Consider the following 16,403-nt stretch of genomic DNA (forward strand, 5'->3'; position numbering starts at 1 on the left):
CTTTGGTTATCAGCACAACCAGAAAAGAGAATTAACCTTTAACTCCCAAGATCTGTTTGTTAATTCTCCCCTCTAGCTGCTACACATTTCCTTGTAAATTAGTTATGAGAACTTGGTGCTAGATGAAGATAGCAGCTTCTACCTGATAAGTTTGAATATTCTCATCACCTGTTTCCTGAATAATGTATGGATTTGTAGGGAGAAGTTTTACATTAATCACCTCTGGGAGTTAAAGGGTTAACTTGTAATTGGGCCTGATTAAGATAAATTTATCAGTTCTGACAAAGCCAATTATAAAAAGCTCATAGATAAACAAAACTATGCTTTCTCACCAGTGTTAAAAAAAGGTTCCACAGTGTAATGTCTGTAACAAAAATTGTGTTATGTCCACAACAGGAAGTTTTTAGCTCAAGCTCAGATCTTAAACTACAGAATAAGGGATACAACAAGATTTTTAAAAAGCTAATGAAGCAGCTTTGTTCCTATTATTTTAAAATAATTTTTGTCTGAATAGTCAATTCACATGGAAAAAAGTGTCGAGCGAACACAAAAAATTGTAGGTTGATTTTTTAACCCAAAAATTTTAGAAGCCTTTGTCAAAGAAAGGAAAGTTGCTTTTCTGCTGATGGTCATGTACCCTAGCTGTGTGAAATGTTTGTACAAATTATACATTGAAAACTGTGCAAAATAAGTTTTTTAAGGAAATTAGGTTCCAAAAAATTGGTCTCTGAATGTAATGTCTGTAACATGGAATTGCCCTCGTGATTCTCGGAATCATGATGGCACATTTTATTTCAAAGAAACAGGTGTCAAAGTGACTTTTAAGACTTTATTATGTCCTTACAATCATAGAAAAATTGTGCAGGTGGATTTTACTGATGAAAATAGAATCTTATATATGATTAATGATAGAACCGAAGTGTTTATTGAGTAAGGTGTAGAAAGAGATGAATATGTATAATGAAAGGTTTTAAAATTGAATGCTCTTCCAGCTTGTAACACAAGCATGAATGAGTGATTTTTTTATAACAATATCTAATAAACAATAACTTTCTATTAAGCTGTTGTTTCTTAGCTCCGCCTGAACAGTTAATGAGCTAGAGTGATATTCCCTGAGGAGGACAGCCTGCATAATCTATGACCAATCAAAGTTCTCCAGAGCACAGTTCACTGCTAATATTACAGATCTATATATTTTTCACTACTGTTAGTAAATGTCATGAGAACAATGGGCATTTTGCATGATGTGTTGGTGTGTTGTGTGTGTGTTATCACCTTTGTCCCTGAAATCATATGGAGGGTCACATTTGGTCAGCCTTTGTGAATCATGGTGGTTTTTGTTGTTGTTGTTGTTGTTGTTGTTGTTGTTTTTTTTTTAATTCCAGTTGAATTGTGATAATTATAAATGAATAAAGGGGGTAAGTTTCTAAAGAAACTGGTGCTGCCTTCCTGGGAGAGTAAACCAGGATAATTTAGTATTATCAACTGAGTTGATAAGGTTTAAAAAGATGACATATGACATTTTGAGTGTTAGCCCATTGTCAGAGCAACAAATTGTCAGCTTTTAAACTCGTCACAGTAGCAAATTTACATTATCAATTAACTCAGCTGATAATATGAAATTACTTGGATATAATTATAAAATGATGCGGTTAATACCACTTACAACTTAAGGCACCTGTTCGTGCCCTTATTTGTGACTGTCTTTGTCTTTCATAACTGATATTTAGTAACTTGTTCTGCTGCTTCCCTTTTCAGACTTTCTGACTTTATCCCTGATTGAAGGGTTATTTTCTAGAACCCAGGAAACTCTATACAAGGTAGGAGGACTTGCTGCTCTTTTTTTCTCTCATTTTTGAAACTTGCCTTCATTTTGTCAATCTGTATTAACCCTTTAACTGCCATGAGTGACCAAGACAGAATTTTTCCTTACAATGTCAACGGAATATCAACCAGATAAGTGATTAGAGTAAAGAAATGTATAAATTTGGGGATAATAAGTTGATTCAATACTAAATTCTCCGAACTAACATTATAAGAATTATATGGTTGGGAGTAAGGAGAATTACAAATTGGATCTGGGAGTTAAAGGGTTAATAATTTATTTGCTGGGAATAATTGTGTCCTGTTTGCATATGTTTAGAATTCTAAGCTATTGTTTCTTAGCTCTCCTTGAACAGTTAATGAGCTAGAGTGATGTTCCCTGAGGAGGGAAGCCTAGTATGTAATCTATGAATTATCAAAGCTCTCCAGATTACAGTTCACTGCTAATATTATAAATAAAGGGAGTAAGTTTCTAAAGAAACTGTGGTGCTGCCTCAGTGGGAGAGTATGCCAGGATAATTTAGTATTATCAATTGAATTCATAAGGTTTAAAAAGATGACATTTTGAGTGTTAGCCTTTTCATCAGAGCAATTGGGCTGACAAAGGAATTGTCAGCTTTTAAACTCATCACAGTGGTGAATTTACATTATCAACTCAGCTGATAATATGAAATTAATTTGATATTACATAATGTGGTTAATACCACTGATAACCTTGGGGCACCTGTTAGTGCCCTTCTTTGTGACTGTCATTGTCTTTGATAACTGATGTAAAGTAACTGTTGTTCTGCTGCTTTCTTTTCAGACTTTCTGACTTTATCCCTGATTCAAGGGTTATTTTCTCGAACCCAGGAAACTCTATACAAGGTAGGAGGACTTGCTGCTCTTTTTTTCTCTCATTTTTGAAACTTGGCTTCATTTTGTCAATCTGTAAATAACCCTTTAACTCCCATGGGTGACCAAGACAGAATTTCTTCTTACAATATAAACACAATATCAACCAGATAAATGATGAGAGTGAAGAAAAATATAAATTTGGGGATAATTAGTTGATTCAATACTAAATTCTCTGAACTAACATTATAAGAATTGTATGGTTGGGAATAAGGAGAATTGCAAATTTGATGTGGGAGTTAAAGGGTTAATAATTTATTTGCTGGGAATAATTGTGTCCTGTTTGCATATGTTTAGAATTCTGCATGCTCTCATTTCACTTATATCCATGTGAGTATTAATTATTTTGCCTGGTAATGTTATGTCAAGAACTATACATTATATTAATGACCTATTTAATTATGTTGTGATCGATGGTTGTGCATGATTATGTTTGGCTACAAACTTGTGGAAATACTCTTAGAAAATGTTGCTGAAATTCTGGTGGTCCTTCTGATATACTGCTGGTTTAATTACTGATTACATGCAGCTAGGTTTGTGAAGTGTTTCAACTGTATGTTGACTTATGAATATTAACATTTGAGAGACTCAATTTTGGCTCATTGATTAAAACTTATTACCGGTAATTCATATAAAATCAAAGTTTAAGCTCCCCCTCCTAAAACAGGAATATGGAAGATCTTGTGCAGAGATCTGGTTCCATCCTTGGCAAAGTACATATGGATTAGCAGTTATCACCCCATGCTTGCATGTCTTGCATGGGAAATTAGTACATTCATGCAAAGTGTCTATCATTAAGTGTGACGATAGTTTTCGCGCCCAAACTGGAAAACTGAATCTTCGCGGACGGCACAATAACAACTGGGGGAAATAACTCTGTAGAGACGACTTGGCAGCGAGAACGGAAACCCGTCACGATTTCCTGGTACACGGAGATCTACTTCTAGTAAGCTTGTACGGACGTCAAGGATAAGACAATCTTTGGTTCCACAGTACTTTTATTCTAGGTCAGGCCAACAAGCGACATGACCTCTAGCATACTCTAGTTTATAATCATCGAAGCTGTACAAGGTACTTGCTTAAGAAGTAACTGGTGTGAACTACTATTGTTACACAAATCGCAATATTTGAATAAGGACACAAAGGAGCGGAAAAAAGTCTCTTTGAAGTTAAACGAAAACTACTTATCTTAATTGCAGTAGCGCAGCTCAGGAGATAAAAAACGGAAAAGCAATTAAAAGTTTCTGCTTATCTATGCAAGATTGGTGTGGAAACCATCGCATGAAAAGAAATTAAATTTACGAGTATAAACTCAGCTGCTGTCTACCATGAAAACCAATGTTTCCAGAAAGACCATTAACACCTATATTTACCCAAAAAAACCCATGTACTAGATGACAAAATTGCCGACAAGCAAGTGCATAGTAAAAGCGAGTAATCGATAAAAATCTATTCAAAAGCTACTGTGGTTTTTTATGCATTTTTTTTTATTTATTAAAATGAAAGGACTTGAAATGGTTAAATGTGAAAGTTTACGAATAAATATGTTCCGAATAACACTCACGGGAAAATCAGTAAATTTTCCCGTAACATAAGGTTTTGCCAAGTTAAACCTAACTTATGTCCTTTAAGGTACCCTTTGGCAATTAGCGGCTACCGAGGTGATTTTGCATAAATTATTTTTTTTGTGTGGAGAGGTTTAACTTTTGATAATTTTTGTAGCATGGACGTCAAAGCACAAAATCTAACCCAAGCTGGATGAATAACGAAGATCATGTACACAATCCAACATGTTCAAGATATTCATAAATTACCATTACATATAGAGCCATTGACGGCCAAAACATTTGTGTAAAAGTATATTTCATCGGATGGCAACAGCAATTTTTACGAGATGGTAAAAATAACCAAAACCATCATGACCTATTCATATTGACCTATATGTAAATAGTGAAATTTAAAATATTTCATATCTAGCCCACTCATGAATTTTTGGAATAAGGAGACCCTAAATTGTTTAAAAAACAGTAATCTGAAAGTTGACTTTGCAGGAAATGGCCAGGAGAGGCTGTTTATTTTTGTCCAATGAAAAGTGTATGAAAATAGCTCTTTTTTTGTTTTCTCTGAAATTGAAAACCAGTTTTGTTGGTCTGCTTGGCTCCTTTTTTACAAATTCTAGGGGCCTAAACTTGAGTGTTGTAAATTACCAAAACTCCTCGAAAAGCACGAGAAAAAATAAAGCCCACTTTATGTTATGGACATTATGTTACAGACACTATTACAGACATCACATTATAGACATTATATTATGGACATTATGACTGCATGACTTTAATTATGGTAATTCTTTTGGGAGAAATAAATGCTACATGCATACCAATTTTGTTCAAATTTATCACATCCAAGTTTTCAGTGTTTTTGACTAAACACTAATAACCATAACCATAACAACAACTGTACATTAGCAGTAGCAACACCAAGCTGACATGAGGAGTATAAATTTTCAAAAAGTTGGAGTCCAAGTGTGAATTAAGTTTACTGAAAGACATGTCATATTTAGAGTCAGTACATGTACCTTCTTTTATAATATCTGAAGATAACAAATTAAAATATAGCATGCAATGTTTCAGAAATGTAGCTTAAAACAAGCAATACTACAACTTTCAGAAGCCATTGCACTGATGATATTATTGAGAAAGTTGTCAATTCATACAGTTCAGAGCAGTTTAACTGCATGATTCAGTGTAGTGTAACTGCATGATTCCCATATTGACGAAAAATTTCTTCACATAGTGTTGTTTGCTTATGATTATGTAGTTTGCTTGTGATTGTGTAGTTTTTGTCCTTGTTGGGATGGTGATAGATGATGCTTTTGCAATTATTTTTCAAGTGACCAAGTTATAGCAGTGATCTTTGCAGGGTGGTAAATGGAGGTTGTGCAGTCTTGCTTTGATTTTTAACTGTAGTTTATATATTCGTGTCTGCTTTTGCATCGTTTTGGAGCTATGGAGGTTTTAAGGTTTAGGTATAATGGTTACGCCGGCAATGGTCAGATCTTTGTGATGCTGCATGAAGTAGTAAAAACAGGTGCGGCTTTCGTATTAATGCTGGTACAACTGTGATTACTTTTATTATTAGATACGTCTCAGGCGAAATGGGGAATTTTGTTAGATATAATAAATCCTAAATTTTAAGATTAAGTTTCTCTTTTTAGAGTAGTCTTTTATTTTAGCAGTATAGTATATATCATTTAATTGTTTTAGTGATGTGTAGGTCCACATCAGCCTTCTTGGCTGCCAATTTGTTACCTGCATTATCAAATAAAATGATGATGATGATGATGATGATGATGATTAAGAATCAAACGTCAACCAGCCAGAACTGACCGGGTTTAAAGCCCTAGAGAGGAAAAAGAAAAACTTCTTTCCCCTTAACCTTTCAAATCGCGTTTCATTTCTGCTGTTTATGTCTCTGGTTGTTACTTTGTAAACTGAAAAACAAAACTCTTTCTTAATCTAGAAACTGGGTTGAAATGAAAAATCTCAGATTAAATCTCTTATTAGGTTCTTTCGTTGGTGTTCCTTGCTTAAAAGGATTTAGAAAATGACATCACGATTTGAAACCATTCTCGGTCTCAATTGGCTATCGGGATTTTTTTTTTTCCTATGGGTTTAATTAAGATTACTTAGTGTCAATTCTCTTTTTGACAGGTCATCCTGGAAAAGTTAGTATTATGGCTACGGCTATTTCGCCATTTGCGTCTACGAAAGAGACTACCAACTATGCAAGACTATGCCGCCTCCTGGTGGATGTTGGATCTCAGGTGCTTCGGTCCACTTTTGACAGAATACATCCACCAGCGACTCTACATACAGTTTTGGGAAGTACCTCAGTGCATTACGCCACTTTGCAATCACTGTACAAAGGGAGGAAGAAAGTGCTGAATCCCACGCAATGGGGAAAGTTGTACCCTACTCACGCACCCGTGTCTTCTGCAGCCTTCGATATCACACTTCTAACGGTGCTTCTTAGAAATATCTGTGGTTTGGGCCCTCCTGCCAATGGATGGGATCGTCTTCCCCTAGCTACAAACATAAGCATCGCAGATGACATCGCCAGAGTGAAGTATTACAGGAACACTGTATACGGCCATGCTTCTCAAGCCTCTGTGGATGACAGCAGTTTCAGTGCTTACTGGCAGGAAGTAAGAGAAGCTTTGGTAAGACTCGGAGGAGCTCATTTTAGAGCTGAAATCGACAATCTTGAGCACGACTGCATGGATCCAGATATCGAGGAGCACTATCGTCAACTGATGAAACAATGGAAGAAAGACGACGACAGCATCAAAGACAAGCTTGAAGAAATTGAAAGTAAGTAAAACATTATCCACTGCCAATGTGGATGAATCAGAAGGCTACAAAAGTATATATTTCCAATTAACACGGTAGTGTAGGTCAGCTCATGATGTTTTCATCATTGTCGGAACTAGTCTCATATTTGGAAGGTATATTTGCGTTGTGTGTAAAATGAAGAATTAACCCAAATGTTGACACTATGTTTTAATTTGCAGTATTTTTGTCTGTTCGTGGGTACTTGTGTACAACAGCTAGAGTGCATTTGTTGATTTCTAAGCGTCTTATTTCGTTTGATCTATTCGGAATCGACTAGATATTGATATACATATCATTGTTTTATCTGCACCTAACGTGAAGCTGCGATATAAATTTGCTTATGAAAATGCGCATACCTTTTGAAATTTTCAGATTCGCTGGATAACACGAGAGACACAATTGACAAGATAGAGATCGAAGTCAAAGAGGTGAAAGACAAGCTGAGTAGTCTGACGGCCTCAGCTGAAAAAAGCGTACAAGGTTAGTTGGTAGAGAGAGCTACTCACAGCAAAAAAAATTATTAAGAGCGACGCTGTTTTCTTGGGTACATAGCGCAGCTCATATGCATTACGACGGTAAGCGCTGGATGTCGGCCAACACAGCATACTTTACTAGTCTAAGAGCACACCTTGACTGGGATGCCACGGAATCTGAGATTTTCTGCCCTGGCTACCTCTCGGATTTGATGGTGTTTTGACAGCACTCATACATGTGTATCATCGTAGTCGGGATAGTTTATCGTCTTATTTTAGTATTACCTTTCTTATAATGAACCTAACTTCCTAGTAGCGTTAGATGTGACCCGCATATTTCGGAATGAAATAACCAAATCCTTCCTCCTGGCGTATTAGAGTATTCAATTCTACATGGGAAAATAGTTAAATGGGGATCGTTTTGAGTAAAATAGGTTAGAATAAGATGTATGTGGCTATTTTACATTTCCTGAGGAAAAGACTGTCGGCAAAACCTCCCACTTCATTGAAGGCGGGTCTCTAGATTTCTCCAGCTTGGAATCACCGCCGTGTCGGGTTACTCAGGATGTTTTCATTGAGGACGGAACTAGTCACATACTTGAAACGTTATTCTAGCGTTATGTGTGAAAAATGAAGAATTAACCCAAATGTTCACACTTTGTTTTCATCGGCAGTATTTTTCTGTTCGTGGGTGCTCGCGTATAATTGCTGGAGTGCATTTTTGTAATTTCTAAGCGTCCTATTGAGTTTGATCTATTCGGAATCGACTAGATATTGATATACGTTTCATTGTTTTGTCTACACTTAAACGTGAATCTGTGGTGTAAATGTGCTTATGAAATTGCGCTTATCTTTCTTACATTTCCAGATTCGCTAGAAAAGATGAGGCACGACCTCAGAGACACAACTGAGAAGATAGAGATTAAAATGAAGGAGGTTTTAGAGACGCTTAGTAGCCAGGCGACCACAGTGGAAAAAAGCGCAGATGAAGGTTGGCTACTAGAAAGAGCTACTCACAGATAAACTGACCTACCAACAGGGATTTATTAAAACATCTTTTGAGCATGACCACATTATTTGCGTGATGTCGGCCAATTTAACATTTTATTAGGTAATGTATTGTTGTAAGAGCACACCCTGGCTTCCAACCTGCCCTGGCTACAAATGAAGATACTTGGTTATGTGTGGGATGAATGGGATGGCACGGATGTGAGGCTACCTCACGGTGTTGGATAGTTTTCTGACAACACTCATACATATTTAGCTTAGAAGGCTATTGTCTTATACTAGTTTTACTTTTGTTGAGGACATACGGAGAAATGAGAGGGCGGAAAGGCGTTCTTTGGTTTTTATTAATTAGTTCTTACAATGTCGCTTTTACCGAAAAAAATATTTCTTAGACTATCGGCTCCAATGAAATCAATATTTATCTCCTGAGTTTCACTATTAGAAACCGCTGAAGCCGGGCCATAAGGTTTTTTAGAATGTTGTATAGAATAAAAAAAGTACACAGAGGAAGGGAAAAGGATCTATTCAGGTAACTTTTAATGAATAAAGTGACTCCCACTCGGACTAAAAGTTCCAATGTTATTCCACAAAGGGTCTCTTGAGAAAATGAGAAGCGAAATGGCAAAGATGGACAGTGAACTTAAAGAAGTGAAGGGAAAGCTGTGTACTTTGGCAGCCCCTGTGGGAGAAAGCAAGGATGAAGGTCAGTTGAATTATACAATAAAAGTTATCCTGCTTAACCGTTAATTCAGTCGTAGTAAACATGTTCTGTATGTTAGAGAGATCATCCTATCTTAAAGAGATTCAGTTTTTCAATTTAAACAATCTCTGGAATAGCCTCTCTGGTGTGCTTTCCTTCCCTTCAATTATTTAAACTTTCACCCTTAAATAGCCCGGAAACATTATATTTTTATTAGAATGGAGAACGATATAAAAATGAAGTACAGTTTTAACGAAAATATTGGCATTAAGTTCGGCTCCATGTTAGAAATTAACAGAGTAGGTTCGACGGCATTTATAAGCTAAATGGCCTGTGGTGATTAACATGAATCATACATTGATACCTTTTTTCATTGTCCAATTAAGTTCTTTAGCGATGGTGTCGTACTCGTTCACTTATTTAAATTCAGTGCCGAATACCTAATAGCATTGAATGTGATCCGCATATTTCTGAATAAAATAAGTAAACCCTTCCTTCGCTCATATTGTGGAGTATTCAATTCTACATGGGAAAATAGCTGAATGAGGATCGTCTTGAGTAAAATGGGTTAGAATAAGATGTTTGTGGTTATTTTACATTTCCTGAGGAAAAGACTGTTGGCAAAACCTCCTACTTCATCGCAGGCGAGCCTCCAGTTTTCTGCAGCATTTGTTATGAAACCGCGTGGCAAAGAAGGCAGAAAGACGTTGTTTGGTTTTCATTTAGGAGTTCGTAGTCTCGCTATATCCCGAAAAAGCCTTGCTCAGACTACTTCCCAATGATATGAATATCTATCTCCCGAGTAATTTATTTTACGACAGAGTTTCACTGTTAGACACCGCTGAAGTCGAACAAACAGAATAGGTTCAACTGAATTCATAATCTAAATGGCTTTTAATCAGTAGGCATGAATCATACACTAAAACCTTTTTGCATCGTCCAAGTAATTTCTTTGGCAACGGTATCGTACTCATTCGCATATTTAAATTCAGTGCCGAATGACAGGGACGTACCACAATTTTCAACGCGGCATTCATTAGATTTATTACCTATTTTGCTACTGCTAGGTGTTTTTGATCCAACTGAGTTTATCAATGGAATTCGCCAGCTGTACAAGACTCGCGAGGGATGGCTCTCACCATTTCCATGGTGTGAAGAGTTTCAGTTTTTTCTCGGCAATATTTTTACAAGGCTCAAAGTGGTCAGAAGAAAGAAAACGAGAGGAGAAATCACTGACGTATTTGTTGACATGTCGTCAATACTAGACCCGTATGAAGAGTGTTCAGCGCCGAGAACAGTGTTGATTGAAGGAGAACCTGGTATGGGAAAAACCACCTATTGTAAAAAGTACGCCTACGACTGGGCCACAAAACAGCAAGAACTTCAGGGCTGCGGCTCAACAGCATTAAAATTGGTATTGTTGCTGAAATGTCGAGATATCCACTCTGACGTTTGGGAAGCCATTGATGATCAGCTGCTGCCCCTAGGCATCGATGAAAAAGTCAAACAACAATTTTTTCAGTTTATTCGTGAAAATCAGTCCAGCATTTTATTCATATTGGATGGATTGGATGAGTTACCATCCGGGAAATTGTCGATGTTTTCCAAATTAATTCAAGGAAGAGAACTCCCTAGATGCCACATAGTTGCAACAGCAAGACAAGAAGCTGGAAAAGAGGTGAGAAAATGTTGTGACGCGCTGCTTCAGATCGAAGGATTCACTGAGAAGCATGTGATAGAATTTGTCACCAAGTACTTTAAAGAAAGGACGGATTTAGCCACCAAGCTCTCGCAACGGATGTCGCGAGATAAAAACCTGACAGAAATAGCGGCCAATCCTCTAAACACAGCACTTCTTTGCCTTTTATGCGAAGAGTTTGAGGGCTCACTCCCAGAAAGCAGAGCTCAACTGTACTTGGATATGGTTGAATGTGTTTTGAGACGATATAGAAAAAAGAAGGGACTATTAGAAAAGATCGAAGACCTGACAAACCATTACAAACCGCAATTGAATCACCTTGGAAAGGTAGCGTTGAATGGTTTACTTGACGATAAGCTGGATTTTAATGAAAGTGAATTGAGAAACCATGCAAAAGACCTGACTGAATTTGGGTTTCTGTCAGTGCAGCCTGGTGGCAGCAAACTGAGACAAACATTGCATTATGCCTTCTTACATAAAAGTTTTCAAGAATTCTTTGCAGCACTCTTCATTTGTTCTCAGATTCAAAGCAAGGAAATGAAACCTGAAGAACTAGTTTCCGATCCAAGGTATTTCGTTGAACTTAAACAAATACTTTTGTTTTCGTGTGGAATTTTGGCCATGAAATGCGATGAACAGGTTGTTGCTCTTGTAAAGAGTTTAACAAATGAAGTCAACAAAAATGAAGGCGGTGGTGCAAAAATTGTATTGAAGGCCATCAACGAATGCAAAAGAGAAAAAAGTGATTTTCACTCGCATTTATCGAAGTCGTTTGGAACTGGTTTGAATCTGACCAATTTGGATTTGTCTAGGAATGGTATAAGTGATGCGGGTGCTACATGTATTGCTGAGGCAATCAAAGTGAACAAGACGCTAACCAATTTGAAATTGTCTTACAATGGTATTAGTGATGCGGGTGCTACATGTATTGCTGAGGCAATCAAAGTGAACAAGAAGCTAACCAATTTGGATTTGTCAGCTAATGGTATTAGTGATGCGGGTGCTACATGTATTGCTGAGGCAATCAAAGTGAACAAGACGCTAACCAATTTGGATTTGTCTCACGATGGTATTAGTGATGCGTGTGCTACATGTTTTGCTGAGGCAATCAAAGTGAACAAGACGCTAACCAATTTGGATTTGTCTTACAATGATATGAGTGATGCGGGTGCTACATGTATTGCTGAGGCAATCAAAGTGAACAAGACGCTAACCAATTTGAAGTTGCGATTTAATCGTATTAGTGCTGCGGGTGCTACATGTATTGCTGAGGCAATCAAAGTGAACAAGACGCTAACCAATTTGTATTTGTCTGGGAATGGTATTAGTGATGCGAGTGCTACATGTATTGCTGAGGCAATCAAAGTGAACAAGACGCTAACCAAATTGGATTTGTCTATGAATCGTATTAGTGCTGCGGGTGCTACATGTATTGCTGAGGCAATCAAAGTGAACAAGACGCTAACCAGTTTGAATTTATTTAGGAATCGTATTGGTGATGCGGGTGCTACATGTATTGCTGAGGCAATCAAAGTGAACAAGACGCTAACCAATTTGGATTTGTCTAGGAATCGTATTAGTGCTGCGGGTGCTACATGTATTGCTGAGGCAATCAAAGTGAACAAGACGCTAACCAGTTTGAATTTATTTAGGAATCGTATTGGTGATGCGGGTGCTACATGTATTGCTGAGGCAATCAAAGTGAACAAGACGCTAACCAATTTGGATTTGTCTAGGAATCGTATTAGTGCTGCGGGTGCTACATGTATTGCTGAGGCAATCAAAGTGAACAAGACGCTAACCAATTTGGATTTGTCTTGGAATGATATTAGTGCTGCGGGTGCTACATGTATTGCTGAGGCAATCAAAGTGAACAAGACGCTAAGCAATTTGGATGGGTTTTAACAACTAAAACAACTTAAAGTAAAAAGACACTGCCTTTAAAGTAGGTAGGTTCCCTTGAAAATTGAGGGCCGAAGGCCCGAACCTCTAGGGGGGTCCGGGGGCATGCTCCCCCGGGAAATTTTTTAAAGATAAGTCTCCCAGAAACGCATTTTCCTGCAATCTGGAAAAGAAATCTTCTTGCAATGATGCATACTTAATCTATTATAAGAAAAAAGAATGGTACTCTGGGAGAATTTGTTTATTTCACTGTTGTTTTCGGAGCCTCTTTTTATCCTACATTTACAAGTTAAAGGCCCACTTTCAACCTTGATGCAACGCCTTTCAACCTTGACGCAACCCAATTTCCTGTAACACGGAATTCCCAGATCACTAAAAACCTTCTAAAATCGTCTTTCTCAAGAGCCATGCTGAACACGCTTGGATCTCTTCATACTCTATGAAGAGTCGGCGAAAAGGACAATATTCAAATTTTTTCACTTTTTAGAAGCGCTTGAGGATTCTAAATGAAGACAAAATACTTCCAATAGAAACTGGTATTTTCCAAAGAGAAATATGGAAAAATATCAGACTGCCGGACGTCTAGTTATTTAAAGACCGTGTCCGGTAGTGTCTGGTGAAAATTTTCTTAGTGTCGCGCTTGGATCTCCTCGCACTCTGTGTACAAGGTCAGCGAAACGGAGAACGTTGGCATTTTTTCACTTTTTAGAAGCGCTTGAGGATTGTAAATGAAGGTCGAATATTTTCCAATGAAAAATTAGTATATTTCAAAGAGAAATATGGAGTTATTTGAGGACCGTGTCCAGCCGTGTCAAGCGCTTGGATGGCTTCGTACTCTGTGCAAAATGCAGACTACGGACCGCAGACCGGGTACAAAATGCAGACTGAGAATTTGTACTGTTTTTTCGTCTGATACGTGATAACATGGCATCTTACAACTTACCGAGCGTCACGCAAGCGCTTTTCCTCGATCATCTTTCGCGATTATTTGCACTATTGTGGAATATTCCTTGCCTGTCTCTTAATCACAATCGTTCTTAATTTTTTTCAAGCCTCGTTTAGTATTCTCATTTTCCGCGCGAGTTGGTTGGCGTCATGTCTGTACAGAAGTTACCAACTAACTAAAAGTAGATGTGGATGTAAATGGATGCCACTATTGAATATTTGACCTGCGCAATATTCGAGAAATTCATCTTTTTAACCGATATGTGTTCATTTTGCTGACGAAAATGCGAACCAAGACCAGAACTTTTCTTTCGACTTGATATATTTTCAACGTTCAGAAGTGTACACACTGATTTCCCCTTAGTGTCTTATATTGTCATTGGTTTTCATGAGAAACCGGAGAATTTTTATAGGGAAAAGCGAAGCGTTGCCCTCGTGACTGGCCATTTGTTAACTTTTTTGGTGGTTTTATCTCTCGTTGGTTTGGTGACTACGCAAATATTAATATGTGAAAATCAGATTATATGAAGACTTAAAATTCTATTAGGAACGATTGTGGCTGCTTTGTTAAAAATCAAATGCAATGGCCGCTTTGTTTAAAACAAAAGATATCAAGAAACGGGCAAGGAATATTTAATAGATAATTATTGCGGCAGTCAGCGTTATGAGATATATTGCAGCCAACTGAGGGCGTAGTCTGCCTAATGACGTCTGCCCATCCCACCTCCAGCCCACACAAACTTTTTTCCGATCCCCGTCACTACGAATGCACAAGTTTTCTTATCACACAACTGCCCAAAAATAAAAGAAAATTTATTCCAAAAGTCTTGAAAGTTCACATAAACCGAATTCATCTGCACCTATATTCAGCAAGTCCAAGAAATCAATTCAAACCTAAGCCATAACATGAATGAGCTGGCTCCAAGAGCCCTTTGATTTTCATTACTTCAAAGTTTCGAGCGTCTCTCTTTCATTAAAAACCAAGACAAAAAACATTCATAGGCATTGTTTTTTTTATTTCTGTTGCGAGCTGTAGAGCCATTCAATGAAATTTGATCACTGAAAGCTTCCTGAACGGGAGGTTTGTGGGGGGGGGGGGGGGATTGACAATAGGGGGGAGGTGGGGACACAGTAGGGGCGAGGTAAACAAAGTTGTTTTGGATAACTCTAAAATGGTAATGTGTGCCGGCGTAAGCCTAATTCCGCAAAGGCCTAGTACTTAATGACGAGTCAGAAGAGCCCCAGATATGAAGGGATGATTGTCGATTTCCTACCTGTTTCAAGACCTTGGGGAAATTAGCTGGCTGCAGGAAGATCAGGATTGGCACCAATTATAAATTCTTTCATCGAAAGATTGGTGGATAGAACTTGGTCTAACAGACTGTAAACAACTCTTATAAAAATTTCTCACAAAGGAGCTCTCTTAAATATAGAGCTAATAAAGTGTTTTCACTTATCATGTTTATTCGATTAAACGCCGCGGCGTTTATTAAAATTTACGTGATTCAAGTGCGATGTTTATTCGAGGGCGGCGTTTATTTAAAATTCAATTTACTTTTTGCAAACAATAGTATGATAACTGACCATTTTAATTGTAAAAAACAAAAACACGTTATAGTGCTTGTCCTCAATTTCACAATCTGCGTGTTAATACTACTGCAATACTTAATGTGAAATAAAGTGAACATAGTTCACCCAATTTCAATGTCTCTGTCCTCTTCATGATCCAAATCCAAAAGATATAATGACGGATGTGCTCTCTCAAAATCAGAACCGGTACATTCAAGGGGATTTGTGCCTTGCTTACTCAGAACTTGCAACTGCGATAGAAGCAATAATCGTGCACTGCCACAAGGCTGTCGTTCCTTGGGGCAGTGAATCATGTCGTCCACGGGAAGGTTCAACATGCAGCTCGAGAGAGTTTTTTTTTATTACCTCTGTGGGTAGCTCTGCTCAAGAATCAAGAATTCACTCAAAAATGGTACTTTTCGGGGATAATTTCAAATTTCAGCGGCTGTTTCTTCGTGAATTCCCACGGTACCCAGCCAATCATTCTTTTTTAGTGCAAGTGGCCTTGAACGGCTTGTTTCAAGGAACGTCCGGTGCCTGGATATACTTGGTGGACCCTTCTGGCACAATTACTTGACCGATTTTTTTTCCGTCTGCAATACGTAAGCAATACTATCTTCAGTTTTGCAGTCGAAGAAGTTCCAGGCTAATAGTAATCAACCACCAACCTGTATTTCATTGCCTTAGGGTCTGTTTAAATGGATGTGGGGGACCCCAGGTAGGTGAAGTGACCCGCCTAACCGTGGTCTAAAAATAGCCAGCGTTTACATACAATCTTACAACCCCGGGATACCAGGATGAAGTTTCTCGAGGTTGTTATCACACTTGCAATTAAGGGTTTAAGATTTCGTTAAAACGTGTCGTAAAAACGTTGCAGAAAAAACGTAATTAATTTTCCTCTTAAGATTTTGGCCAATAGTTCGATGCGTTAACCGTTTCTGAAAGTACAACGTCTTCACTTTGGCATAACATGTGATTGTAGTGTTGAGTTTAAAGTA

General features: G+C 37.7%; 2 protein-coding genes across 2 annotated transcripts in view; both read left to right on the plus strand.

The window, feature by feature from the left end:
• The window catches only part of LOC149043691 (uncharacterized), a 90,013-nt gene extending 75,558 nt beyond the window's left edge, over positions 1 to 14,455 (plus strand). The window contains exon 4 of the mRNA XM_089210678.1: positions 14,312 to 14,455. The gene's annotated coding sequence lies outside the window, so the exon portion shown is untranslated. The remainder of the gene's footprint in view (positions 1 to 14,311) is intronic.
• On the plus strand, positions 1,799 to 13,124 carry LOC149043696 (uncharacterized). Its single transcript, XM_089210525.1, has 6 exons — positions 1,799 to 3,789; positions 6,429 to 7,088; positions 7,482 to 7,589; positions 8,451 to 8,573; positions 9,183 to 9,293; positions 10,358 to 13,124. The coding sequence occupies exons 2-6, from the start codon at positions 6,452 to 6,454 to the stop codon at positions 12,892 to 12,894; spliced, it is 3,516 nt and encodes a 1,171-aa protein (XP_089066651.1). The 5' UTR covers positions 1,799 to 3,789; positions 6,429 to 6,451; the 3' UTR covers positions 12,895 to 13,124.
• Positions 14,456 to 16,403: the final 1,948 nt, after the last annotated feature.

The sequence above is a fragment of the Pocillopora damicornis genome, chromosome 6 (assembly GCF_964200805.1).
Source record: "Pocillopora damicornis chromosome 6, jaPocDami1.2, whole genome shotgun sequence".
Classification (NCBI taxonomy): Eukaryota; Metazoa; Cnidaria; class Anthozoa; order Scleractinia; family Pocilloporidae; genus Pocillopora; species Pocillopora damicornis.

Coding starts and splice junctions, on each gene's coding strand:
- LOC149043696 (XM_089210525.1), top strand. CDS start 6,452: ATGGCTACGGCTATTTCGCCATTTGCGTCTACGAAAGAGACTACCAAC. Junction 7,590..8,450: donor AGCTGAAAAAAGCGTACAAG/GTTAGTTGGTAG, acceptor TTACATTTCCAG/ATTCGCTAGAAAAGATGAGG. Junction 9,294..10,357: donor GGGAGAAAGCAAGGATGAAG/GTCAGTTGAATT, acceptor TGCTACTGCTAG/GTGTTTTTGATCCAACTGAG.